We start from the raw sequence: 27557 nt of genomic DNA, 5'->3' as shown, positions 1-27557 counted from the left end.
CTTATTTAAGTGTGCATTGTTGCATTTAGGTGTGTGCATTAGAACATATTTTTAGATGTTGCCTTATAGGCTTATATTTGATTATCCTTACACTGTAGCAAAGGAATATGAGCAGTTTCAGTCTTGTGTGAAATCCTTTACAGTGGTCCCCTACAGGAACAGAGGTTGCATTAGCACTTCTTCTAACTTCTATAATTTGATGCGCACATGCAGTACTAATTGCAGAGTGCATTACGTGGTTGACAGCAGGCGATGTTTGTTAGTGGTACCTCAAGTACGAGGTGAACCATTTTGATGTTTTAACGGGCAGTAAATAAGCAAGTTCTACTTTATTTGCAGCGGGCATCAATCTCCCTTCATTAATATCAATATATTTAATTTAAAGCAGCACAGTGAGTAAACAAAGAAAAACGCGTTTTGTTTTTCAAAAGAAACTACACTTTATTATAGAGAAATATCAAAAATGCAAATAAATGAGAAACTACTGCTTGGCAATAACTACATTTGTGTTGCATGATCTGGGCCAGACCTGTGACTGGCCTCATAACACATGGTCAACCCACTGAAACTCCCCTATGTACTTATGCCCTACTCGTTCATAAGTTAGACAATAAATAAAAAGTGTCAGTACCTTAAATGTTTAAAAGTTACTACATTTGTTATTTGGATGTTTCTAGCTTGTGAATGAATATGACCCGCCTAAGATTTTGCATACCTTTTCTCAAAGTTGTATTCTATTGGTTGTATTCCCATCCAATTTTGCTTCGGGTTTTAAAATTGTGAAGGGTCAACATTTTTACCGGGTTGTGTCCACTGAATGTTCTATGAGGTTGACCACTGTATGCTGTGTTCTTGACACGTTCTTCCCATCCATCCCATAACTGTATAACCTGAATTTATCGTTATCAGTCAACCTGGTAATGAATATTGTGGGAGAAATAGCTCCCCTAAAACGAGAGATCTGTACATTTGTGTTGAAAAATCACAGCCCCTGGGAGGGATATTTCCTTCTGAAAGTGCACTTTATCTATCAAAAGGAAGTGACATTAAGCCTGTCTTAACTCATAACAAGTTTGAAATTCCGCGATAATGTTACTGACAACTGTTTAACAAAGTTATGCATACTATTTTTAAACTTATCCTAAATGCATCTAGAACTTTAATGCCTTCCTAGTAAATATCACTTCGTGAAGAAAAGTCCCAAAACGTGCACAGCATTTACGATGTGTAAAATAGTTTGAAAGGTATGTGCAAAATGTTGATAATATTTAAGAAGTTGGCCTTGTTTTCCTTAAAGCTGTAATGTGATTTAGAAGTTTTATGAAGCTTGAGGTTTGCTAGCTAGGAAGTCACTGATGGCACTACTGCTCTGACCGTGACTTTTATTAATTGAAAGTGTTCTTCTTTATTGTCTTAAAAATTGCGCATTTTTTCTCAACATACAAGTCTTACTTTCTGTTTTTTATAAAAATGAATAAAGCAGTTTTTAAATAGATGTGTTTCATTCTTGTGCAACTTTTAAAAAATTTGGAACACACTGTTAAAAGATTCGAAAACGCAACGTAAGATGCAAGAAAAAAGGAATCCCTTTTATCATCAAGTTCTTAGCGCATGCTTACTAAATGTGTCATGTCAGAAAGTTGCAAAATAATCATTTTAGTTACGAAATGTTAAGCAATGTAGTACACAAAATGTATTGGATGTTATAAAACTAACAAAAAAAGAGTGCCACCTTAGAAAATCTGACCATCTATCAGATAATCAAAAAACCGTTAGTGGGTTGCCAATCAGGGATATGATTCATGCTCGAATTGTTGTTCTTGTTTGGAAGTTAGTTCATGTGCTTTGGTCTCAAAGACCCGGTGGTCTATTTCCATCTCATAAAGCACTAAAGAGTACTATTCTTAGCATCGGATCCCATAATAATGACAACTAGATAGGATTTAGGAACGTTGGCAATAGGATATTGAGTGTTGCAGGAATTGCATTGTGGGATACACCGTTTTTGACTTCGCCATATCTCCAAGCTTACTTCTTTTAAGGATTTATTGGACTAATATTTTTAGGGAGAAATTGGATAAATCTAGTTATACTGCCTATTTCATCTTGAAAATGTGCTTTGAAGATTGCTTTACCGCATATACACACTAAATATATACACTAAGCTAATGTAAAGCTAACTATTCCTTAGAACCCCTACTTCCCACCCCTTAACAGAATTTACTCCTGTGTAATTGTAGGAAATTGTGGCGTACAGTTACACATGTAAAAGAGGTTTCTACCTACTATGCATATTTTTGTCAATATCCAGTAGGTGTGAATTCAGTACGTTTTAGTGGTAAACATGGATTTGCAGCTGACAATTACGTTGTGTATCATATTAGATAACATATTAAAATACATACTCAATTTTACTACTGATGAGCTAGAAGCAAATTGAGGTTTTGGTGAATTTACTAGTGAATTATTCAATATACTGCACCTATTGCTGCATCAATAAAACTACATTTTGTTTTTTAATAGGATGGATGATGCTGAGGCCTGTTTCATTCTGAGTAGTCGGTGTGAAGTGGACCGCACTGCTGCTGTAAGTTTATAACAAATGTTTTCATCATTTTGTGTAATGGCCTTTGAATGTTACCATTTTTAATCACTTTTTTCATATAGTTTTAAACATTTTCTAGCTATGATGTAGATTCTTTAATATTTTTTTATTGTTATTGATTTGGGTGTCACCGTATAATAATTATGTGTCTTAGTGAAACACTCTTAATGTTTAAGGGTGCAACAAGTTACAATCTATAGGCGCAAGCTAGGCGGCCTGTCAAATATTTCCCATCTACTGGTTGTTGTATGAGGAACAACCCCAAAATTTGTATTCAGTCTGCACCTGTTGCCTTCAGGATCTATATTATTCCACTCACAAGATAATGGCTGAATTTAACTTTTTTGCCATAAGCAATAGGAACTTACAATGCTTCTCATGTTTTAGCTGCTTGCTTGTTGTCTTGTAGCCAAGCTTTGCTTCCTTTAAGACTTGGGACTAACACTACTTATGTCCTTCCATACCTATGGAGAACCGAGTGCTCACTAAGGTTAGATGTCCGGAGTTCCTATCCGCAAATGCAGAAATAAGTAGTGGCTTCAACCAAAAATGAAAAAACAAATAAAGTGAGTTAGGTGATTTATACACATAAAAATAAGATCATCACAACAGATGGCACTTGACACTCGAAGTGGAAGACGGTACACTTTAATGAAGGAACCTATCACTTTATTGAGTACAGCTTCAAGACATACTTAGTTCTGCACCATAACATTTAGGAAGGGAGTTTAAGTGTCATATTCCAAATAATTTTCAAAACCAGTACGATAAAGGAAACATTTTAATTACATTTCCTGTATGTGAAAACGAAGAGAAGCTCGAGCTATACTAAGGAGCAGAATATGATGTTGTTCGGAAAGCCGACGTGGACAGTTTGTGATCCGACTGCCAAATTATGTCAGCGGTCGGAGGGTAGCCAGCTGGTCATTCCGACGCAGTTCTGACTGGCTCTCAAAGTCTGCCAACCGGTCGGACCTGCACCAAAATGCTGTAAGGCTTTCCGACCGACACTGAGGGTTTGCGGTTGGCATCATGATTACAATGTCGGTTTCCAACACCATGTCTGTGCCAGCCTTTCCGACACGGAAAGGCAGTCGGAGGTGACTTTTTGGGGCCTCTAGCAGGACCCCCTTACCTCCGTGGCCGGTGGTCGGTGGCTGAGGGGGTACCTAAGGTGCCCCCCTGTAGATCTCTACACATTGTGGCAGGCACCATGGGGTGTAAGGTTTTACACACACACCCATTTCTCTACAGGACTCTGTATTGCAGTCGGTTAATGGCTGTAACACAAGCTCCCATAGAGAAATGGGAGTATGTGACCGAACAGTGTTCAGTCACATTGTAATCAGGCAGTCGGAACCGCTGACCTGAGGTCGGTCTGTCATAAAAACCGCAATGGTGTTAGTCAGAGGCAACTCCAACTGACATTGTAATCGGCCCCTATATGTGTATGTACAAGTACTTGAAGGAAAATTATATGAAAGAACAACACATCAATGTCCCAGTTAAATAATCAACGGCTGGCAGTTTGCTCATCATAGGAAAGTGAGGTGCGAAACTCATAGCGTTTCACTCTGCTGAATTGGGAGGAGTCACTGAAAAGCTACACAAAATTCCACGGAGCTCTGTGAGTGGGTGGAGTAGCCACACGCATATACTATAGCACTGCACAAGGAGAAACACCTGATATTTCAAGAAACAGTCTCATTAGGGCAAAGGAACCAGCGGTCTGTTGAAAATTCTGTAGAGCATCTGTGTGAGAGAAACAAACAACAATGGTGTACATAGCTAAATAGTAAAATCTGCACAAGAGACAGTACTCCTCCTCCCACGAACCTTCAATCTATAATAAACAAGGCAAGACATACAAGGCGTTCGGCTAGAAGAGGGAGGTCTGGCTTCTCTGGAGTATCAAGTCATTTACACAGTATCATTTCTGGACTTGGGTGTATTGGACGGCTGCCATTGTACTAAGCCAGGGACCACTAGCGGCTGTCTATGATTGGTGGTTGCTTCACTGGATGCAGGTGCCAAGAGCCCTTGGGGCGTACCTCAGTCTGACACACCAGCACCGGTCTTAGCCGGGAGATCACAGCTCTACAGCCTATAGGTACCTGGGCGAAATCAAGGGCAAGCCTTCCTTCTGGAACGCAAGTTATATCGGGTAGAAGTAGGAACAATATGGTCAGGGAATAATTGTTCCTGATGCTGAGCAGACGTAGAGGAGTGTTCCACCTTTCCCTTCAGTATACTGTCACTCTCTGCTTCCGTAGATGTGAAATGTAATCTTGCGTTGTTAAATGGAGCAAACGTCGGGACTATTTTTGTCTCTGAGTCTCCTCGTCCTTCTCTCACCCACTGATCATAGGGGAGAGGCAAAGGCACTCGTCTACAGTGTGTTGCGTGGATCCAGTTCTTCCGACCTTTAACTTTCACGGCAGTGCGGGTGGCCAGTAACACCTGGCGGGGCTGTGTCCAGCAGGTCTTGAGTCTCTTAGTATGTTGAAAGTTGCAAATCAGAACCCAGTCGCCGGGTTGGATAACGTGTCCTGGGCCCTCGCTTTTATCAGGTATGGCCTCATGCACCTGGGGATAAAGAGTACAAAAGGTGTTTGTCAAACTGTACAGATAATCAGTCAACACAGGGTATTCAACATCAGACAGTTTCTGGGGCTGTGGAACACCCCACACATTGGCAGGCCTACGAACACAATCTCATGGGGACATAGTCCTATCCTGGTATGGGCTGTTGTCCTGACAGACAGCAGAGCCAGGGGTAGAGCATCAACCCAAGTGACACCTGTCTCGGCTACAATCTTGACCATTTTATTCTATAGGATGCCATTGTACACCTCCACTAGACCTTCTGACTGGGGGTGGTTATCTGCATGAAATGTTTGTTTCATACCCAGTGCTGAACAGACATACTCCATTATTTGAGCCATAAAGTGTGTTCCGTTGTCACTCCAGACCAAACGTGGAAAGTATTCTTTCAATAGTATTTTGGCAGTACTGATAGCGGTGCAGTCTTTGACAGGGTAGGCCTCTACCCATTGGCTGAAGGTACAGACCACCACCAGGATGTATTTTAAATTGTTACATCTGTCCATCTGGATATAATCCATCTGGAGGGCTTCGAAAGGAAAGGTGGTTGGAGAGAATCCCCCTCCAGGGTTTACTGTACCTTTTACCGGGTTGTACATAAGGCAAATCATGCATGTTTTGACCATCCTCTCAGCATATGCTGGTATCTTTGAGTTATACCAGGTGGGTTCCAGCAACTTACATATCCGTTTCGCACTAATGTGAGCAGGGCCATGGGCCATCGTTACTACCGGCAGCACATGACTGTCGGGCAACATCCATTGTCTCTCCATAGTGATACGGGCCAAACAACCATCTATTTCCTTTACCGCCAAATGCTCCGTCCACATCTCCAGCTTTTCAGGGGTATCATGGGACTGAATATCAATCACACTCTGTGCGGTATCTTCAACCATGCCCCCCTCTGCCACCCACCTGGCAGGACCTCCCACATACATTGCTTCCTTTTTCTTAAGAGCTGTCTTGTCAGCCAGGGCATTGCCTTTTCCAACATCATCCGTCACTTTCTTATGCGCGTTACATTTTCTAATAGCTACCTTTCTGGGAAATGTCAGGGAGTCTAATAATTGGTGAATTAGGGGGCCATGTTGAATTTTCGTCCCATGTGAAGTGAGGAAATTCCTTTCTTTCCACAGTCTCCCAAAGTTGTGAGCCACCCCAAAGGCATACTGACGGTCAGTGTAGATATTAACCGTTAATCCTTTGCTTAACTCACAGGCTCTAGTGAGGGCCATTAATCTGCAGCCTGAGCAGAGCACTGCAGAATCTGAGCTGTTTCTACTACTTGCTCCAATATCGTGAGGGCGTAGGCGGCTGATGTGCTACCATCTGGCCCTCTGAGACATGATCCGTCCACATACAGTGTACCTTCTGGGTCTGCTATCGGGGTATCCTGTAAGTCAACCCGTCCCTTTGTCTCCTCCTCTGTCCTCAATATACAGTCGCATGGATCTAGACAGGCATCCTGAGTATCCAGTGGGAGTAAGGTGGCAGGATTCAGTACAGTGCATCTCTTGATGCTAATGTGGCTGGAAAAGAGTGTCAATTCATATCCTGTGAGTCATGCTCTAATGAGGTACTATGTCTTGGTGTTATTAAGGAGGGTATCCACAGATTGGGGAACCATCAGAGTCATGGGGGAGTTCATGACGATCCCCGCACTCTGACAGACCATGAGTGTGGCCGCAGCTGTCACCCGTAGGCATCCTGGGAGAGACCTCGCAATAGAATCTAAGGTAGCTGAAAAATAGGCCGATGGTGACCTCCGAATATCTGTGTTAAAACAGCGCATGCACAGCCGTCTGTCTCATGTACAAAAAGAAAAAAATGTTTGTTATAATCAGGAGTACTGAGGACTGGAGCAGTACACAGAGCTCTTTTAAAATCCTGGAAGGCCTGTGTATGCTTTCAAGTCCATGGAAAGTAACTGTCTGATATGTCTTTAGTGGTGAGTGCAAGAAGAGGTTTGACCATGGCCAAAAAATTGGAAATCCACTGTCTGCAGTATGAGGTTAGACCTAGGAAGGCTCGCACCTGCTTTTGTGTCGCCATAGCATTGATAACGACTACACGATCAGCGGTGAGCTGCCTTCCCTCCTTCGAGAGGGGATGACCTAAATAGGTAACCTTCTCTTGACAAAACTGAAGCTTTTTAAAGAGACCTTGTGGTTATGGAGAGCAAGGTGGCATAACAAACAGAGAGTAGCCTCTTTACATGTCGGGGCTGAATTTGCAGTAATGAGAATGTCATCCAGATACTGCAGCAGTGTGGAATTATCAGGGAGTTCCAAGGAATCTAGTTGACTTTTGAGAGCTTGACTATAGATACTGGGGCTCTCTGTGAAGCCTTGAGGGGTGCGGCAAAATCTAAAGCTCCACCCACAAGGGAGAAACCAAAAAAATGTCTGCTGTCAGGATGTATAGGGGTACTGAAAAAGGCATTCTTCAGGTCTATCACAGTAAAGTGCATGGCGTCAGAAGGGACCATCGTCAAGAGGGCTGTAATGTCGGGGACAACAGGGTATTGGGAGATCGTTATTTTGTTAAGGGCTCTCAGGTCAATAACGAATCTGTATATTTTAGGGGAGAAAGCATCTCCATTGGTCTTTTTAGGAACCAGAATAATGGGACTGCTACCACGTGTCTCCTCCGCTACGCCCTTGTCCATCAATTCAGATATTATTGTTAAAAGGGTCGCTTCTCCTTCCGCGGGCAGTCAATACTGTCGAAGGTGGGGAAGGATGGCGCCGGGCTGAATACGTACCTCATGAGGGAGTATATTGAGACAGCCGATATCAGTGTCTGATGATGCCCAGAGGGAGGAAGGTAAAGACTGCAACTCTGGTGGGAGGGGACCGGACAGATACATATAGGAGGCTGCAGTGGGGGAAATTGTTAGGGTTACACCTTGGGGACTACATGATATGGTCACATACAGAGCTTTCAGTAAATCCAGGCCTAATAAGTTTTCACTGCAACTTGTAGTGAGGAACAAGGGAGCTTCAACATGGTCGGGTCAATATCGAGAGGGAGAGGTTCAGAGATAGAGCTGGTCACGGGTGTTCCTGAAAAACCCACTGAGACATTCATGTTGCCAGAAACGGGTACCTCCGGGACTGACAGACGTGCAATAGAAGACCTGGCGGCCCCAGTATCTAGAAGAAGATTCTGATCGTTCTCCACAACTGACAATTGAACATACGGGCCCCTTTGATCCACTGGAATTTGCACTCTAGTAATACCCCTTTCCTGGCTGACCTATGCTTGATAGAACCCTGTCTCATCAACTTCGTCATAATCATCATTGTAATAAGTGAGTGTTGCTTCATTTCCATCAAACCTATTGGCCAGGCGTTGCCGGACAGGGGCATCATCCCTGGACCTATGCTCTTTGTCCTGCGGACAGGGCGGGCCATGGTCCCTAGTTGGCCTCCCCTCCCTAGGAGCCCGAGGCCGAGTCTTCCCTGTTCGGATGCTTTCAGCTAATATGGGACACTCCTCTATCCAATGGCCGTACCCTTTTCAATAAGCACACTGATCTGTTTGGAGGGCTTCCGTGCGTTGAGGACCTGAGGGGGTAGACTGGCGAGCCCTCGGAGGGAGTTGGGGCTGTTGTCTGAAATTCCTGCGGGTATCGGCACCTCTGGGAGGGTAAGCCTGTTGCAGAAGTACCTTAGTCTTAAGATCCATAGCCTTCTTGCTTTCCTTCTCCCTATTCTTGTGATACTGTGCCATAGCCAAGATACCAGTCATAGTCTGGGCAGACCATGTACTCTCAACTTTCTTGAGCCTGGCGGAAATCTCAGGAAGCAAGTTGCTGACAAACCTATCGACAAATACTGGGCTAGAGCCTGGGATCCGGGGGTCCAAGCCACTATGTCCCTTGTATTCTGTTTCAAAATGGGTAAAGAAGTCAGCCACACTTTCATCGTTTCGCTGCCTACTGGCATTTATCTTATCCCAGTTAATGACTGATTCTGGCAAAAAAAAAATCATAGGCGTCATTATTTTAGCGGGCAAAGTGAGGATGGTAGCCTCTGGCTTAGTCCCTCCTGCCCTTGCATCTTCCATAGCTTTCGGATTAGCCCATTTACCTCCCAGCTCTACTTCATGGTCAGTATGTCGAATTTTATCCCAAATTTCAGTAGGAGCGACCGTACCAACGAGCAAGTCGATGTCTTCAAGAATAAGTGTACCAGCAGTTATTATCTTTCCTAATTCTTTGTAAGAGGCAGCCGGATTTTTTCGAGGATCTGGCAACTGCCCTTTTAATTGCATTACCTCTGACCTTTTCCAAGGGACATGAACCCATAGCCTATGCCAGTGGGCTTCAACAGGCCCTCGGATATTATTTTGGGCATCGGTGAGTGCATTAACAAAGACAGGGGCCGCCTCTCTCATTGGCATAGCTGTCTCTAGAGGGGGTTTGGGGAAGGGTGTCATATCACGGTAAGCTATCAAACCAGACATAGCGCCAAACATCCCCTTTCCCTGAACATCGCCTCTTTTTATTTGTGACCTGAGGTCCACTAATCTGGCGGGTATCTGCATAAATGAATTCTCGAATCTCTGCATAACCAAGGTACACATGTACTCAGCCCAGGTGGTCTGTTCCATAATCGTCCACTTGGAAAAGGTGGGCCATATTTCTTTAAATGGGCAAATATTCCCGCTATTTATCCAACATTCACACTGTTGCTTTTGCAGGTCATCTTCTCGAAGGGACGAAAAGCTGAATGCAGAGCGCAAGGAAGCCAGTCGGGGGGAATTCAATTATCTATATAAATCCAGCTTAACCGAAGACCACGGGGAAGAAGGGAAGGGGCGGGCAGGGGTAAAGCTGCAGGGATTGGGCGGATGAGGACACGTTGTCATTCCTGTGGCGAGGACAGGGGTAGTGTGCGCAGTTGGTGTCATAGACGTCAAAATAGGGGGGGTCGGTGTGACGGGGAACAGTAAGAGGGGCAGGGGGGCAAGAGTGTGCAGCACGGCTGGTGCAGCTGCATGCGGGGCAGGGGGTGTCAGCGCAGGGTACATGGGGGCATAAACAGGAGGACTTTCCAACATGGTATCGAGCAGGGAATCGGCCTCTTATCCCCCTTCCATAAAGCCTTTTCTTTTCTCTTCACGGGCCGGGCAGCACTTCTGCACCCGCGCCCTATGTTCCCTATCAGCTATCTCTACAGATTTTTTCATTCGGTCAGACTCAGTGGGTGATCAGCTCACCCTTACCTGACAGGGGTAGATCTCTTCTGCAGACACAGGGCTGTGTCTAGTTCCAGAAATCACTTTTTTAAGGGACCACAGCGAGGACGCGGTCATGTGGCCCAGACCTGGCGGGGAGGAACAGCGGGCAAGTCATTCGGCTACCGGACTGCAATAATCCCTCGGGCAGGGTACCTCCATCGGAGTCTCTCCGTGCACCTCCTCACATCCACCGGGCATGACCTTTGTGCTAGTGGGGACCCTATTCGGGCGCCATTTGAAGAACCGTTTTTACCCACTTACTGGGTCTCGGCGGCGGGGGAACCGCCCAAGTCTTCCATACCCTCCTTATATAGAAAAAAGGAGACACAGGGGCCTTTATCTGCAGGAGGAACCAAGTTTTATGAAAAAATCCCAGGCTATGGAACAGGGTCCCAAGCTCGTCGGAGATAGGACAGAGGAGGCTGCTCCTTCACTCCGCAGCTTACAGTCCTTATATACACATTTGCCACCTTAAGAAACGGGTTTGGATGGGGGCCTGGCGCCCTGAGTCAGAATGCAGTTACGCCATTCTTTGTTCAGGCAGGATAGTGCTGCAACAGATGGTGCAAAAGATTATGGACAGGTCTTGCAAAACAGGATATGTACGTGAGAGAAAAGACAGATCTTGAACAGCAGGATGTGTGAAAGAAACAAGTTCTGGGACGGTGGTGTGACCAAGCCATGCGAAACAGGGTGGGTGTGTGCAGGAGTTCAATCCGAGGGTGGTGAGGCCAATTCTTTGTTCCCTTTTTTGAAATTGGTTCAACCACAAGGAGCAGGAAGGGCGGGGTGGTCGTGCAGAGGTGTTTTGACACAAAATGGCAATGCAGAAATAATGGAGTCCTGACACAAAATAAATGCTGACAAGAAGTACACTTTTCCTCAGTTATCACTACTTTATCGGTGTCCATTATACATTCTCCCACCAGATCACAAGGCTAGGCCTTTAGACACATCTTATGCTCTGTCATTGTTATAAGCATATAACATGCTTTATATAAGTATAGAACACACGCGTCTATTTCTATTTTATGCAATTATTCCCTTCCCTCACACTGCTTACTGACCTGTGCTCCCACCCTTCTGTATGACTCAATCAATCAGGATTTCTAAAGCTCAGCTAATTACCAGATAGGATATCCAGGCGCTTGCATGTCCAGGAGACTTATTTGAATAGCCAGGTCTTGAGGGCCTTTCAGAATTCTAGAAGTGAGGTGATGGTTTGGAGTTGCGTGCAGAGGCTGCTCCAGTTCTATGCTGTAGTTTGGAAGGAGGAACATTCTCCGCTTTTGCTTCAGTAGATGCAGGGAGTATGGGCAAGAGAGTAGGAGGCAGAGTGTATTCTTCTCGATGGTTGACAGAAGTTCAGGTGGTGGTTAACAAAGGTGGCTCCTTGGTTGTCTAGAGCCGTGTGTGCACAGGTCAGCATCTTGAATTGGCATCTTTTCTGTATGGAGAGCCAGTGGTGTTGCCTGAGGTGGGTTGTGATGTGGGTTTGTCGGGGAAGGTCAAGGATGAGTCTGGCTGTATCATTTTGTATGGCTTGTAGTCTCTGTAGGAGGTGTGTGACAATTCCTACATAGAGGGCGTTGCCGTAGTCCAGTCAGCTGTGATGAGGACCTGTGTCACAGTGCATCTCGTGTGTAGGGGTAGCCACTTGAAGATCTTTCGTAGCATGCAGAGAGTGAGGAAGCAGGCTAGGAGACAGCGTTGATCTGTGATTTCATTTTGAACTTTGTTGTCAATGATGATTCTGAGGTTTCTGGTGTGGTCGGAGGAAGTGGGTCTTACATCTGATGACCTCTAGGAGTCATTAAATGTGTTGCTGCTGGTGCCGGAGAACAGTACTCCCAGCTGTGATCAGGGTGGTTTTGGTGATGTGATTGCTGCAGTAGCCGGATTGGGAGACATTGAGTTCTGCTCCAGACGTGTCATGAGTTGCATTTGATGATCTTCTTCAGTACCTTTTGTCGTGTTCTATCTAGGATCCCGATCAATATTGTGACCTTATGCCCCTATACGGCTATAATCAATCCATACCCCTAAAATGGCATAAACGATCAGAGGCATATTTCAGAAACTCGCCTCTGCAGCTCATTACAGTAGATGACACAGCAGAAGCCACTATCTTAGATTCCTAGATTAAACACCGAGTTCTTTCAACAGATAAAACCCCCAGCAACCTGGGAAAGCCCTGCTTGCTATGTTTTGATTAGTAATAGAACTCTAATGAGCACTGTAAGAATGACCGGTTCTTAGTGACATCTTTATTGAAGTCTTATGTCCAAAAACGTTCGTCAAACAAGGCACCTTCCAGGTATAAATAATACCAACGTTGCCTTAAGCAAACACAGCGGTGGTGATAGAGAATACAGGAGCAGAACAGCTGTCCCTTGCAGAGCCCAGCAGATGGGAGAAGCCCACGTACGCTGCCCCTCCTCCTCCTTGGCGCGCTGAGAAAGACGCTTTCTTATCTCCTGCTGAGAAAATCCAGCCCCGGCGTTTCCAGCCTACCCTTGCGGGTAACTGGGATATCGAGTCCTGAGGGGAGATACCAGACCTCCAACATTCTATTCCAGAGGTACAGTGTTGACTAAACCCTTAGAGAGAATTCTTGAAGCAAACCCTTGGCAAACCAACTTAACTTAAACTGCTACTTACTTACTCCCTCCCAAGTATTAGGCTTAGGTCAGGTACACTGGGGTAGGCGTAGTTAGAAGCACCAGTTGAGGACGTTAGCTAAATGTATATATGAATGTATATATTTTACTCATTTTAACCATTGTATGGCTAAGAAACCATATCAATGCTTTTACAGTATTATTTCGCAATCCTCCTTTTACTGTACGCACTTTTTATAATAACAAGTCTTGCAATTGTGGCAATTAATTTCTCTTGCATGAGAAGAAAGACTGTTCAATAAATAATACCTTTTTCTTGAAAACGCCCGTCTCTCTATTCTCTGCATCCTGGTGAAAGTTATTCTTGCACAACTGACTGAGTGAAATAGCTGTCTATTGTTTCACACGACTCTAGAGATTGACTCTTATTCTAAGGAGCAAATTTGTCATGTTTATGCGGTTGTTGGAAAACTGAATCCCTTCTTGTCTGAGCCAGGGAAGCTGATCACTTCCCATTCAGTCAAGAAAGTTTCCAGTGACCTTTGAGCTAGTTGGTACAAACCCAATTAAGTCTAACATAGCCAGTAGAGACCTGGAAGAGCGCACTTCTACGTCTACACTGCTGTGTATGTTATTCCAATTCGCAGGGCCTATAGGGAAAATAGGAACTACACTACATGGCGCCCAACGTTTGGTAAGGCGATAAAACTAACACAAGACGTTAGAGTAACTCTGTCGTGCTTTTCACACAGACCCTTTTCTCCCGTAAATACTCCAATAGACGTCTGGAGTGGGTGAAAGGCTAAAATCCGCCCGAACTTAGTAGGAAGAGATTCCTATGTAAAGCTCTGGTTTATTCAACGTTGAAGGATACAGTGTTCCAAAATAATGTGCACCTAATCTTTGTCTCCTTGGAGACCTGCTCTGAAAAACTTTCATTTATACAATGTCAGTACTAGACAATGGGACGCCGGTGTTAATGAACCGGGTGCAATTATCATCCCGGCAAACTTAAGAAAAACTATAACATTAAAACTTATAGAAAACGGACTGACCTCACGAGGCGGTACCGTCGTCTTCTTGATAGAGGCACACGAATATCGGCAGACAGAGGTATTCTATTCTTGGATAAAATTTCCAGCGGCAAACGCTGCAACACACGAGTTCCAATATTACAAAATAGAGGATCCACCGGAAGAGTACGCTCCTTTCGAGGAGATTGAAATCCCATTAAAATACCAAGAGCACCTGCTCTGGTTTAAAGGCGCCCTAAAACACAATGATCATATTACCAGGCTCGGTCCACTAGGTAGACCAGGAGCAACGTGGCCGGTTCTAGCCAGCTACACACCACATCCAGACATTGAAAAAATGTCAAAAGAAGAGCTGTTAGGACAGCTAAAAACATTAATTAAAATACATAGACAATTAGTCCAATATGTAATGCGGACTGCAACAGTCCAAACATCTGTTAATGTTCCACAGCTGACCCCTAAATCAGGGGAACACATATAAAATTACACCACAGAACATACAATCATGTCTTGGTAAAACACCCATAAAACGGGAACAAATTCCTTTCTGGTTAGCGCAGAAAATTACTCAAATAGAGGCAGTATTTCCGAATACTACCCCTATTGAGAAACACAGAATTCTGACCATCTGCCTTCCAATGGGGGTCACACCACATGTGGAGGACTGTGACACTTGGGGTACAGTCTTTGCTTCCATTTACACAAAAACACATGGTGTTCCGTCAATGGCGGTAATACCAGATGTGCTAAAACAGATTCAGAATGAATACGGTACAGAACATGCTTTAACTCTTGGTATGAAATTACTGAAAGACTTCAAGCAGGTCTCAGCTATATTACTAGCCAATATAAAAGGAGAAGCAGCATCTGTGGCGATCCGCCAGAAATTGAAGGAAACAGATATAACAGATCAACCAATTGAGCTTGCCAGAATTATAGAAAAATGTTATGAAGAATTAGATAGAGACAGCTTGGGTGGGAAACCAGTAAAACCCCAACTACTCGAAAATCCTGAAAAATTATTTATTAAAAATAATTTAAACACTCCTAAAGAGAACTGGGATGGAAATAAACAATCCACTCCCAAGGAAAACGTTTTCTAGTCCAGAGGAAGGTCTCCTCGACGGAGGGAAAAAACTCAGACTCGAGAACACCAGTCTCCCCAGAGGGAGCCCTCTGAGAAAAGATATAACCTTAGAAATAGGGATAACTTGAAGAACCCTGATAGATATCAAAGTATTGATACACGTCCCTCTCGATCTTTTTCACAGAAATCGGAAGGAAGAGGACGGTCAGACCCAGGAGAGCACACCAAGTCCAAAGACAAGGAACCTGCTCAAAGTAAAAAATCACAATTTCCAAGAAAGAAGGTAGCCAGTATTAGAGTAATCGAACATGCCGAGAATACTAAGGACACAGCTAAAAAACGGGGAGTGGGCACAGACCAAGGCTAGACAGTGCAGCAGAAATCACCATAGCTCGCAAGATCCCGATGAGTCATCTGGAGACAGTGGATACGAATGAATACATTCAAGTAGAAACTGCCGACACTAGAGTTAGCGAACCTCATAAGATATATGAAATAATATTGCGTATAGAGAGAGCTAAGACTAGGAAAATAAGGGGTCTATTTTGGGATAAACTCTCAAAAGGCTATGACATCCTGTTAGCTGAAAAAGCTTGGCCCCCGGAGTTTGTCAGGGAGTGCCCTCGTGGCGAAGAAATGATTATCCCTGCCTTCTCAAATCACATTCCGATTCACACTAAATATATATATGCGAGGAAATGGGCAGTGGCCCAGGCACCAGCATTATATAAAAATCACGTAGGACGGGATGAGGACTCTACTCCTCACAAAATCCAGTTGAAAAGTCAACCGACTGCACAAAGGCAGTATCCAATTAGGCAAGATGCTAAAAAACAAGTCAGGGAGATTTTAGATCAATTTGAATACCAGGGGTAAGCATGGGCGAATTTTGCGAATCTAGCGTTCGCGAATTTTGCGAATTTGCGAACTCGCAATCCGCGAAATCCGCGAATTCTCGCAAATTTGCGGATTTTTTTTTTTTGTGTTCACAAGGATTTCTGCCAGTTCGCAAGGATTTCTGCCAGTTCGCGAGGGTTTTGTACCAGTTCGCAATTGCGAACTTACATGTCGGCTCGCAACAGTCACGATTATGTTGTTTCTACGTCTGGTTCATCATCACAGGTTCCCAGCACCCTCTGTTTCACCCATGCCACCCTCTGGTACATCAATGCCGCCCTCTGGTTCATCATCACTGTAGATTATGGGGGGAAAAAGCAAGCACACCTGCCTGCTTCAACTGACATGAATTAATTTGGGGTTGATTTATTAATGTGTCACTGTTTTAAAATTCCAGTCTGGCACCTGCTTCCTTATCTGTAATTTGCTTTCTGTTGCAGTGCAATTATTTTTTCCAGGACCTTTGTGGCCTACTTGTAGCTATTCTATGAGCCTGCTGTGAGGGTCAGAGCAGGGTCATACAATTGTTGTAACTAGCAACTGAACTCTGGAGGGGCCCTTGTCAGGAAGCACTACAGGGAATGGTTACTAATGATGAGTTTGAACTTTTGAACCCGCTGAATGCTTTTTTTGTGTTCGCAAGGATTTCTGCCAGTTCGCGAGGGTTTTGTACCAGTTCGCAATTGCGAACTTACATGTCGACTCGCAACGGTCACGATTATGTTGTTTCTACGTCTGGTTCATCATCACAGGTTCCCAGCACCCTCTGTTTCACCCCTGTCACCCTCTGTTTCACCCATGCCACCCTCTGGTACATCAATGCCACCCTCTGGTTCATCATCACTGTAGATTATGGGGGGAAAAAGCAAGCACAACTGCCTGCTTCAACTGACATGAATTAATTTGGGGTTGATTTATTAATGTGTCACTGTTTTAAAATTCCAGTCTGGCACCTGCTTCCTTATCTGTAATTTGCTTTCTGTTGCAGTGCAAGTTTTTTTTCCAGGACCTTTGTGGCCTACTTGTAGTTATTCTATGAGCCTGCTGTAAGGGTCAGAGCAGGGTCATACAATTGTTGCAACTAGCAACTGAACTCTGGAGGGGCCCTTGTCAGGAAGCACTACAGGGAATGGTTACTAATGATGAGTTTGAACTTTTGAACCTGCTGAATGCTTTTTTTGTGTTTGCAAGGATTTCTGCCAGTTCGCAAGGATTTCTGCCAGTTCGCGAGGGTTTTGTACCAGTTCGCAATTGCGAACTTACACCGCACGCCGCAAAATTGTATCACCAAGAAAAAAAAATCTGCTGCGTGCGAATTTGCGGATTTTCGGTAAATTCGCGAGCGTTCGCAGATTGCGAATTTACCGAAAATCCGCAAAATCCACGAGCGTAACGGATTTTCCGCCCATGCTTAACCAGGGGGTGATTGAAACATGCACCTCTCAAATGAACTATCCTTTGTTTCCTGTCTCCAAACCGGATGATTCATATCGTCTAGTCTTGGACTACAGACACCTTAACTCATGTTGCAAAACATTTGCAGTACAAAATTCGCATAGTGCTGCACTAATGAATAACATAGTTCGCAAAAAATATAAACCGACATTAGACATATCTAATGGGTTCTTTTGTCAAAATATTGCACCAGAAAGCAGGCACTTGACCGCTTTCTCAGTAATGGGTCACAGAAAAATTTCTGTAGGCTCCCACAGGGATTCAAGAACAGCCCAGGACTATTCTCAGCCGGAGTAACAGAGTTACTACAAATATATGATGATGAGGCAGTATCTTATGTCGATGACATCTATCCAACAGACGACGACTTGGAGACTCACTTGAAAAGGGTGAACACCATAATACTTGGGTTCGCTGCAGAGGGTTACAAATTCAACTTAAAAAAGTCTCGAATTGCCCATCTGACAGTATTATTTTTAGGATACGAATTATCAAGTGAAGGAAAAAGCCTGGCGGACAACTTCTTAGAGAAGTGCACTGTACTCCAAGCACCAAAAACGCTGAAGAACTTACAATCGATTCTAGGCTTCCTGAATTTCGGAAGAACTTACATTCTAAATTATGCTGAGAGGGTTAAACCTCTCTACGAACTAATTAAACCTGATTTTAAACCAATCAACTGGACTCAAAAACACACAGAAATTTTGAGATCACTGCAAACAGATATGTTAGCAAAAACAAAATTAGACACACGTGACAATACACGAATCCTTGTAATCCGAGTCATCCCAGCAAGATGCGGATTCACGTACCTGACCTCTAATGAGGGAGAAAAGGTACCCATTGCTTACAAATCTCACTTGTACACACAGGCAGAAAAAACATTCAGTCTCACAGAAAATACTGTGAAAGCAGTACAAACTGCTATAGCAAAAGAACAAGAACTAGCACATGGCAAAAGGATCAATGTCCTCACAGCGGAATCCACCTTCGAGGCGCTATTCAGCCCAGTAAACCTGCCTACAGTGTCACTGGATCTGAAATGGATACAGTGGGTAAACTCTCTTGCTACGGATGACGTGAAATTCTATTTCGCCCCACACATGACAAAAAACTGAATGATTTAAGTTAAGAAAAAGAATATCCTCTGCCAATCGAAATTCTCCTTCTACAACAATACTCCTGTATAATCTATACAGATAGATTTGTACAGCATTACAATGTAGAAAATAAATCCTACGATGCAGCATGTGCGATTGTTAAAGGTCGCTGGCTGTGCGGTAAATTCACACCGAAAATAACAAAAACTGATTCATTGAGAAATTGATCGGCTCAGAGAGCTGAAATTAGATCTTTAAAGATGGCGCTTGAAAATGCAGAACGTGAATTCCCGACACTAATCGTGTGCGATTCGCATTTTTGCGTCAACTCCTACAATAATAAGTTGCAGAGCTGGATTCAAAAGGATTACAAAGATGACACAGGTGCCACAATCAAGCATAAAATGCTTTGGAAACAAGTAGTTCTTTTACAGTAAGAACTACAAAAGACTCACGTGATACACACTCTGAGTCATCAACGTGATGGCGTTCACGTTGCAGGGAATTCATTTGCTATTATAGCCACAGCGGAAGCAACTAAACCGGCTTCCATAGCCACAAAAAAGCGTTCAGAAAAATACATAGATGGGGAAACCATGCTGGCAGTAAAAACATCCTTAAAAGGCGACTGTGCAGCACTACCCGTGAACTATCCACTCAATTATGCATACGTAATTGATGCAAACTCCGTTCGTTTTTCTGGAATCCCTGGAGTGGGGGATAGGGTAATTCCAAACATGAACCGGAGAAAGTTTTTAATAGCAGACGCACACATGGGTGAAGGTCCAAGGCACAAACAGATGAAGGAATCTCTGACTGAATTACAATCAGAGTACTGTTGGCCGGGGATGAGTGTGCAACATCAAATATATGGGAAGAACTGTCCCGACTGTGACAGAGATCGCAGTAATGAACCGGTCCAGCCTGTTGCCAAGTTACCGTTTATAGACAGGGTAATGCTGTCTATATGAAAACCTGCGTCCTATCAATTGTTTAAGACTAAAATTCACTTAAAAAATGTGGCCCCAGCTCTCGGCTGACGCCAAAACTGTTATAAAAGATCTGCGAGTCTTTATCGGCACATACGCAATTGCCATGTTCCATTCTGACCAGGGTCCTGCTTTCAGCTCTCGAGCTTATAAGGAGGCCATGGCCAGTATTGGCATTGGGTTGCGATACTCTTGTCCATCACACCCTGAGGGGAACAGTGTAGTGGAAAGAAAAAGCCGAGACATAAAGCAATCGATAACCGCGAAGGTATTTGGTTCGGGTGATGGGTGGGTCAAACATTTAATAAGTGTCCAACTTAGTCTAAATAATTTGCCAAGAAATTCTCTAAAAGGTTTTAGCCCGTACGAACTATTGTTCGGAACTAGAATGCATGTTCAGGACCTCGATAGTCAGGCTTCAGTGGTAAAAGATAAGAATAAAGACTTTGACATCAAAGATCGTTTGGCTGTTTTACAGGACTTGAATGAAACAAGAAAATCCTTAAGCAACATAAAGTTAAAGCAACAGCCAACTACCACTGAAGACACACCACCTGTCCCAGCAAGACATGTCTGGATTCCAAAGATTGGGGATCTAGTCAGAGAGAAAATAGGGTTGAAGAAGGAATTTGGGCCTTCTTACAGAAAAGCAGTACCTGTCTTGGCAATCAACGGAACAAGATTAGTAATACTACCGCCTCTTGCTGGTAAAAAGGAGAACCGAGTTGTATCAATCGACCTGGTAAAACCACAATCATGTGGCCTATAATCAACAGTAGGCCAAGTGGACTCCCAAGAAATAACAGAATACCCAAATTTGCAACAATCCAAGAGGCTCAAACTGAAAGACTAATCACATTTGATAAACCTGCAGTGCACAGAGAGGGACTATGCAATAATGCCATGGAACTCGTGCCTCTTGAAACACAGATTGAAACAGTTCTTCATGAAACACCAGTCTACAATGATGTGGCATCAGAATGTGCTACCCAAAGACAAATTGAGAAAACAATTCCAACAATTGACAGAACTGCCTCTAGCTACTTCATCAACTTCGATACCTTTTCTGAAGATCAAAACGATCCTGAAGTGACGGCAGAAACAAAGACTTTTAATGAAAAAGCAACAGAACTCTTTCATCAACTCAAGGAAACTTACCTTATTTCTCCATGGTTAGAGTTTTGGTTTGGGCTAGGTTTATTTTTCCTCCTGCTTTGGCTCATTATGATACTTTGTTTGGGAAAATTCATTGAAGGGAAATACAGTTCAATGGACACAGCAAGTCAGAACATCAACTTAGTTCTAAAACCTCACAAATCAGCCCACGTGAAGAAAAGAGGACTATCATCAGTAAATGTCACAGCCATTCCAATACCCGGCGGGGTAGTATGGGACAAGACTGACTATGAAGTATATGGCCCGTTGGAAATCTTGAAATATCCTCACCAGTTCAAGGTTTCATTAAGTGACTTTGTAAAACCGAGTACATTCTCTGATGATTGGGATTTTGAAAGTATAAATAATATGATGTCAGATTTAGTGTTGTCAGCAAGATTTACAGAACATGATTATTTACAAGGTTCGTCTAATTATGAACAGATGTACTGCTTCTCACATTACGGAGACCATTACTTACATAAATCTGCACAACCTAGAAATGTTTTTAAATATAACCAATGGGAACATTGTGCTACTCCACCTAAAAGCAGTTCGAAAACATTCTATGAGAAATTCCAGTACTTCTCAGGGTTTAACACAAGTGATGCAGAAATGTTTTATTATAAACTGTTGGATAAAACAGGGTTGAAAACAATGCTGACAAATACTAAATTGATATATTCAGAAGCATTTTATGAAAAAATGATGACATTTGGTTTTGATTTTTGGAAAAATAACATTGAAACAAAAACAATCTGGGGTACGAAAGATTGGCAGGTACAAGGCCTAGAAGCATTATTTCGAGCCTGCATGATCCCAGAACAAATAATGTTCTTAAATGACACAATTCAACAAACAACCTGTCTTGGCCTAGCTAAGATTAAAGACCTTAACAAACCGTCTATTCCAAAGCTAATTCCTGATAATTCAACAACAGAAGTTGAAATAGACGTATCAAAATTTTTACATCTAAACAGAACACATCCTGATTGGAAAAAGTGGTTAATCTGGCCTACTGACACGAATAACTGTCAAGATAGATTCCTGAACAAAACATAGGGGTTAAAAATGACCAGACCAGACCCTAGATACTCCCAGAGACAACATCCAGGGATAGTAACAACATACAGTGTAGGGAAACTGAGCCTTGAATGGCTAGAATCATCCACACTGGCAGAAATTAAGCAACACTTATCTTTACTTAAAGATGGTGCTGATTTGCGCGATTTAATTATGGGACCACGCAAGCAGCGTCAAAAGCGCTTCATAGCGGCTAGCATATATGCGGCATACAACGAGGCTTGGAAAGTAACACAAATAGAAACAGCTGAAAAAATATGAGAAATCGATCGTATTAATTTGGAAAAATCACTTTCTGTTGTGGACAATGGGTTAATGACTCTGTCCTCCAGAATATATATTCACTGGACATTATTGTATCATCTGCCATCGATATAATAGGTAAAGACTTGCTAATGTTACAGCATGGCCTGTCGCAATTGCGTTCTATTGTACAGTTAGGCTGGACGCTGCAAAATCTTCGTTCAGGCTATGTGCCATGGCATTTAATCAACACAACGTCATTGTTTTCCATCTTTATCCTTACTGATAAACAAATCAGCTTGGCACAGAAAGGAGCAGACTATACAATACTGAGCATCGAAAAACTTGAGAGATTACCATTGACAATGTCAGAAAGACCTGTCATTGAATGGATAATACACGGGATTATCACAATTCCGATAACAACTTTCCAATTTAAAAATTGCCTTGAGTATATACCGACTGGCCAGTATGAACGATTGGGTAAAGGGTACATTAAGTCAGCATGGAAATTACCATATACACACACATGCTATAGTGACAGCAACAAAAATGTATTTCTTAGTGGTGAAAATTGCAAACATTCACTAAGCGATATACTTTTGTGCCAGGGTATTAATTTACACGGGGCCTGTGAAGGAACTTCAAACAACCTTTCATGCCACCAATATGTCACACCTGCAATGCAGATAGAGCCTTTCTTTTAGCAACTTTCTAACAGGAGTTACATTCTAATAACGGCTCACAGCTGTTGTGGCTTGATGCCAGGGAAAGCATATCTCGTAAGCGTAACTTCCATGGTCACTTGCTGTATGCAAGCATTGTTTCCAAACGGCCCTGAAGATTCCGAGACGCCGATTCTGCCTCCTTTGAATGTCTCTTCTATACGAATTGATACTTTAAGCAGAATGCCAATAACGTCATCAAAAGAGACGTATGATCTCCAAGTTGCATGGACAACATCGGAGATACATGACCTTTTATCAACAAATTGCCCCGTGCATTTCACAGAAATGCTTAGCCAAATTCTAAATATGTCAGATGCCGTAGGTATCTCAGGCGTATTTAAGACGATTTTTTCAGGACTATTAACACCATTCAAAGCAATCCTGGGAATTATTCCTAGTTTTGTCCATTCAGTTTTTGGCGGCATACTCCTAACTTTGGGACTTGTAGCAGGCATTTTATTTTTGATTCTTCCTGCTCCGATATGGCAAGCCAAAACATAGACATGACTCCGGCAAGGATGGAAGAAACCATCCTAGCAGTACACTACCGGGACCGCATAACTAGAGTCCTTGGATTGGCCAGGCTGAGAGATCTGAATATGACCTGGTTTCTTTCATTCAGACCTATATGGTAGACCTGCATCTTACCTGTGCTTCGATGTATGCTATGCGGCGAAGAATGTGTGTTAGACACCTGTCTTGCACTACCATCAGCAGTACCAATGGATATCAATACTTTGCTAAGTCCTGTAACGGCTCACGCATCGTGTTGTCCCCAGCGGCTACCAATCCTGATGACGGCATTCGCTGAGACTCCTGTGCTACGACTAGGTGGCAGCAGTGAAGCGATACATGAAAGTAACATCACCCAGGTACGGCCTTCTGTGAGCATTGCTGATCCAAACATCGATGATAGCAATCATTCTCACACCAGCCAAGTTACAGCTTTATCGAACTTGGTCGAACTGTCACCTGAATATGTAGACCTATTCTTTAAGAACCTGTCTGATATGATGTTCTCCCCTGAACAACAACAATGATTTTTTGGAAAAGCATTCCGGCGCACAGAGTTCCCATGAACTCTGAATTTGGCCTTCAGTTTTAATCAACAAAAACTACTGAAAAGCAGTTGGAACTCTATTCCCCCGTTCACCATGAAAAATCTTTTTTTTTAATTGAACCCTTTTTCAAAATATTTACCTTTTTTCTGGCACAAAAACCTTTGCTCAAAGTAGAACTATTCATAAAGAACGGACCTTCTATTTTTAGTAAATCTAGAGACATAATAACTTTAACTCAGCCTCTAGAACATATTACAGCGATTGCATTTATATGTGATGAAATAATCTCGCCCTTCTTTTCTGTATAAAGAGATATTTCATGTGTAATTGTTTCGCAAAATCGTTCAACTGATTACATATGCTATAATTTTTGAATGATTGCTATGCTTAAAGACGAACAGTACCTATATTTTCATGTATTTCAAATACGCCATTTCAAATGCAATATGTATTTTGGGGTGGGAAGTATTACACATGCATCTTATTGCTTTAGTTTTTAGTAATTTGATGGACATAAATTAGTGGAGTGGGTGTCGTGTTCTATCTAGGATCCCGATCAATATTGTGACCTTATGCCCCTATACGGCTATAATCAATCCATACCCCATAAACGATCAGAGCCATATTTCAGAAACTCGCCTCTGCAGCTCATTACAGTAGATGACACAGCAGAAGCCACTATCTTAGATTCCTAGATTATACACGAGTTCTTTCAACAGATAAAACCCCCAGCAACCTGGGAAAGCCCCGCTTGCTATGTTTTGATTAGTAATAGAACTCTAATGAGCACTGTGAGAACGACCGGTTCTTAGTGACATCTTTATTGACGTCTTATGTCCAAAAACGTTCGTCAAACAAGGCACCTTCCAGGTATAAATAATACCAATGTTGCCTTAAGCAAACACAGCGGTGGTGATAGAGAATGCAGGAGCAGAACAGCTGTCCCTTGCAGAGCCCAGCAGATGCGAGAAGCCCACGGATGCTGCCCCTCCTCCTCCTTGACGCGCTGAGAAAGACGCTGTCTTTTCTCCTGCCGAGAAAATCCAGCCCCGGCGTTTCCAGCCTCCCCTTGCGGGTAACTGGGATATCGAGTCCTGAGGGGAGATACTAGACCTCCAACATTCTATTCCAGAGGTACAGTGTTGACTAAACCCTTAGAGATAATTCTTGAAGCAAACCCTTGGCAAACCAACTTAACTTAATCTGCTACTTACTTACTCCCTCCCAAGTATTAGGCTTAGGTCAGGTACACTGGGGTAGGCGTAGTTAGAAGCACCAGTTGAGGACGTTAGCTAAATGTATATATGAATGTATATATTTTACTCATTTTAACCATTGTATGGCTAAGAAACAATATCAATGCTTTTACAGTATTATTTCGCAATCCTCCTTTTACTGTACGCACTTTTTATAATAACAAGTTTTGCAATTGTGGCAATTCATTTCTCTTGCATGAGAAGAAAGACTGTTCAATAAATAATACCTTTTATTGAAAACGCCTGTCTCTCTATTCGCTGCATCCTGGTGAAAGTAATTCTTGCACAACTGACTGAGTGAAATAGCTGTCTATTGTTTCACACGACTCTAAAGATTGACTCTTATTCTAAGGAGCAAAGTTGTCATGTTCATGCAGTTGTTGGAAAACTGAATCCCTTCTTGTCTGAGCCAGGGAAGCTGATCACTTCCTATTCAGTCAAGAAAGTTTCCAGTGACCTCTGAGCTAGTTGGTACAAACCCAATTAAGTCTAACATAGTCAGTAGAGACCTGGAAGACCGCACTTCTACGTCTACACTGCTGTTTGTTATTCCAATGCGCCGGGCCTATAGGGAAAATAGGAACTACACTACACTTTGGTTGGATTGGGAGCAGGGAGTTTGGCCAGTAGTTTTTGAGTTCACATTGGGTCGGTGTAGGGTCTTTTGAGTAGTGGTCTAAATTTGGCATGTTTCCAGGCTTTGAGAAATGTTGCGGTTGTGATAGAGGTGTTGAGCAGGATGGTGAGCTCCTGGCTAATTATTTGGTTTCTGAGTTTAAAGATGTGGTGCGGCCATGGGTCTGTAGGAGTTCCAGAGTGGATGGATTTCATAGTAGAGGAAGTGTCCTGGGTGGAGAGGAGGTTCCAAGTGGTCAATCTGTTGTTGGTGTCAGTTGCTGTAGTGGCGCATCTCTCAAGGAGGACCATAGGTGTTGGTTGGGGTAAAATTTTCAGTACATGGTTGCTGTCTTGTCATTGAAGAAGTTGGCGAGGTTGTGGCACAGCTCCTGTGAGGGTGCGATGTTGTTTTTGCTGGCAGCCGGTTTATACATTTCTTAACGATGTGAAAATGTTCCTTGGTGCTGTTGCTTCTGGTTTTGATGTGTGCCGCTAGGGCTGTCTTCTTTGTTGCCCTCGGCAGGCAGTGGTAGATGTTGAGGGAAGTCTTGAAGGTTGCCCTTTTGAAGATGTCTTTGCTGGTGTGCCATCACCTCTCCAGCTGTTTGCTGACTTGCTTCATTGTTCTGAATTCTTGGGTATACCAGCTGGCATTATTGGAGGACTTTCTCTGGATCTTGCTCTCAATGGGAACGATGATGTTGGCACAATTGGTGATCTAGGCATTGAAGTTGTCCAGTCTCTGTTCGAGGCTGGTAGCTGCAGCGGGGTTGGAGGTGTTGAGGGTGTATGTCCAACTAATATCTGAGATTTTGTTTCAACTCCGGTGGTGGGTGCTGGTCGTCTTGGGTGTGGCGGTGCAGGTGATGCTGAAATGGACGATGTATAGATTGATCCATGTGAGTTCTGCGATGGGACTGTGTTTGACGGGGTTGCTGGTGGTGAAAATGGGGTCCTTCGTGTTTCCTGGGTGTGTGTAGGTTCATGGACGATCTGAGTCAATCTGAGGCTGCTCATACTTGTGAGGATGTAGGCAGTGTTGTTGTCGTTGGGGTCGCCGATGTGGAATTTGAGGTCGCCAAGACAGATGTAGACTTTGAAGGTAAGGCTAGGGGCTTAATGAAGTCTGCGATGTTGTTGCAGAAGCTGGAGCATGGGCCTGGAAATCAGCATGTGAGGATGCCTCTGATGGATGTCTTGTCATCTGTGTGAAGCTTTAGTTGAGATGTTCCATGGGGGTGGTGGTGTAGTCAGTGGTGGTGGTGCACTGTATGGTCTCTTTGTTGATGATATCTGTTCCTCCTCCTGACTTGTTGCTACAGTCCTGGTGAATGATTTTATATCTGTTGGGGATCGCTGTGACAGTGTCTGAGGCAGATGTGGGTTTGATTCAAGTCTCAGTGAGGAGGATGTCTGGTTCGTTGGTGGTAATAAGGTCCCATCTTCAGTGGAGTGCATTGATAGTGAACGTGGACTGAGAAGGGCGCATGCAAGTTGTTGTCTTTGTTAAGATGGTATCTGTGGTGCATCCGGGTGGGGCTGATTGGTGAGCTGATGTGTGTGCTTTGGCAGGTGAGGTGGCTGTGGGTGCAGGTGAATGGTCTTACTGTGGGGTCTGGATCAATGAAGTGGCAATCTTTGTTGCGACATCCAGGACTGAGTGTTTAGAGCTAGGTAATGGTGTATCTTCGGGGACTACAGGGCCAGGGCCAGGGTCATGGCGCTAGGTGCAGTTCTGGCATCAATGGATGCAGATGGGCTTGCCTTTAGCAGG

General features: G+C 43.4%; 1 protein-coding gene across 1 annotated transcript in view; it reads left to right on the top strand.

Moving 5' to 3' along the window:
• Positions 1 to 27557, top strand: part of LOC147747702 (potassium channel subfamily T member 2) — a 1549272-nt gene that overhangs the window by 1030182 nt on the left and 491533 nt on the right. The window contains exon 13 of the mRNA XM_086926024.1: positions 2524 to 2587. Coding sequence (XP_086782150.1) covers positions 2524 to 2587 — 64 coding nt within the window. The remainder of the gene's footprint in view (positions 1 to 2523; positions 2588 to 27557) is intronic.

The sequence above is a fragment of the Lissotriton vulgaris genome, chromosome 1_1 (assembly GCF_964263255.1).
Source record: "Lissotriton vulgaris chromosome 1_1, aLisVul1.2, whole genome shotgun sequence".
Taxonomy (NCBI): Eukaryota; Metazoa; Chordata; class Amphibia; order Caudata; family Salamandridae; genus Lissotriton; species Lissotriton vulgaris.
The sequence above is the reverse complement of the archived record's forward strand: the minus strand, read 5'-3'. Positions and strand labels throughout refer to the sequence as shown.